The 1,689-nt window shown below is 33.3% G+C and overlaps 1 protein-coding gene across 1 annotated transcript in view; it reads left to right on the top strand.

Moving 5' to 3' along the window:
* The window catches only part of LOC107691336 (protein tyrosine phosphatase domain-containing protein 1-like), a 15,661-nt gene that overhangs the window by 5,379 nt on the left and 8,593 nt on the right, over positions 1-1,689 (top strand). Inside the window, exon 2 of the mRNA XM_016489890.1 lies at positions 767-865. Within this exon, the coding sequence (XP_016345376.1) occupies positions 775-865 (91 nt within the window). The 5' untranslated portion in view covers positions 767-774. The remainder of the gene's footprint in view (positions 1-766; positions 866-1,689) is intronic.

Here is a 1,689-nt window from a genome sequence, read left to right on the forward strand (position 1 = left end):
CAAACACATACCAGCTTCATCACTGTGTCTGTCACGCGACTCTGTTCCCCTTTCGGGCTCTGTCTTTACATTTATTTTGAAAGCTGACGCTCGCGATTATGGTAAGGGGCGTTACATTTCCGACGAGTGCTTGCGGTGTTTGGCCAATCACAATGCACTGGGTCAGCTGGCCAATCAGAGCAGACTGCGCTTGTCGGAAGGAGGGACTTTGTAGAAAATGAAGCGTTTGAGAGAGGCGGGGCATAGAGGACCTACAATAATGTACAGTATTTGAAAAATAATGTGTTTTTTGAACATTAAAGCATGTCAACATATTCTGTTACACCAAATACACAAAATAATGATCTTTAAAAAAGCATCATATGACCCCTTTAAGACCAGAAATATGTAGTTCTCTCATTAATTTTTAAGGTTAATACCTGTAAAAATCCTGATGATTAGAGTTTTTTCTGCATCGAAAACAAAATCATAAGGGTTTATGTGTTATTTTTCAGCATAAGGATTTATCTGTTATTTGTTTGTTGGTATCCTCCATAGTCAAGCTCTCTTTTAAATGTGTAAAGTTCTTTATTTATATGTTCTTATCTAGAGCTTGTTCATTATATTTGGCACTTCAGTGACAGTAGATTCACCATGTGACACTGCACAGTGTTTTCCCAGGAGGGAAAACTCCCTGGCAACCAGCCTTACAACTTCCTCATTTATGTTTACCCTGCTATTGTTTTGTGTCTGAGTCTTTGACACCATGTTTGCTCCCTTCTTTCAGTGTCTGCCATGGCAGCAGGCGTCAGTTTGTTGAGTGACCTGCCCTACTCCACCGGCAGTTCAGCTAACAGCAGAGAGTCCAGCACTGGCATGGAGCCAGGTAATAAACTGCTATTTCTGTAACTATGGCTGAGGAATATTTTAAATGGGTAATGCACAGTCTATAATTGAAAATAATTAAGGTGAGATTCTGATATGCAAGGACAGAATGCAGAGAAATAGTTAACAACAGGTGTGTTTATTATGTAAAATTACTGGAGCCCTAGTTATTAGTTATACAAGTAAAATTTGATTTATGTTATAGTGTCATTTCTTAATCCCAATTCAGATTTTTACTGGTTTACTCGGAAACAAACAAAAAAGAAAGATCATGAGGAAAATATTTGCATTGTAATTAACTACAATAACATTTTAAATTGGAAGGATTTTTTAAAATTCTATTTATTATATTTTGATATTTTAAAGATGAAAAATTAGAACACTAGAGGTTGTTTAGACTATTATATTACTATTATATTATAATAGTAATATACTATTATATTATTGTAAAGACATTTATGATGTAATAAAAATGTAATAAGAAATGTTTCTTGAGCACCGAATCAGCATTAGAATGATTTCTGAAGGATCATGTGACACTGAAAACTGAAGTAATTTCTTCTGAAAATTCAGCTTTGGCATCAGAGGAATAAATTACATTTTAAAATATATTAAAATAGAAAACTGTTATTTTAAAATGTAATAATATTTTTACAACATTACTGTTTTTACTGTATTTTCTAAATTAAATTAATGCAGCCTTGGTGAGCATAAGATATTTCTTTCAAAACACACACACATACATACATACATATACATACACACACACACACACACATATATATATATATATATATATATATATATACATACACACACACAGTG

This window comes from Sinocyclocheilus anshuiensis, unplaced genomic scaffold, assembly GCF_001515605.1.
Source record: "Sinocyclocheilus anshuiensis isolate Anshui unplaced genomic scaffold, SAMN03320099.WGS_v1.1 scaffold1154, whole genome shotgun sequence".
Classification (NCBI taxonomy): domain Eukaryota; kingdom Metazoa; phylum Chordata; class Actinopteri; order Cypriniformes; family Cyprinidae; genus Sinocyclocheilus; species Sinocyclocheilus anshuiensis.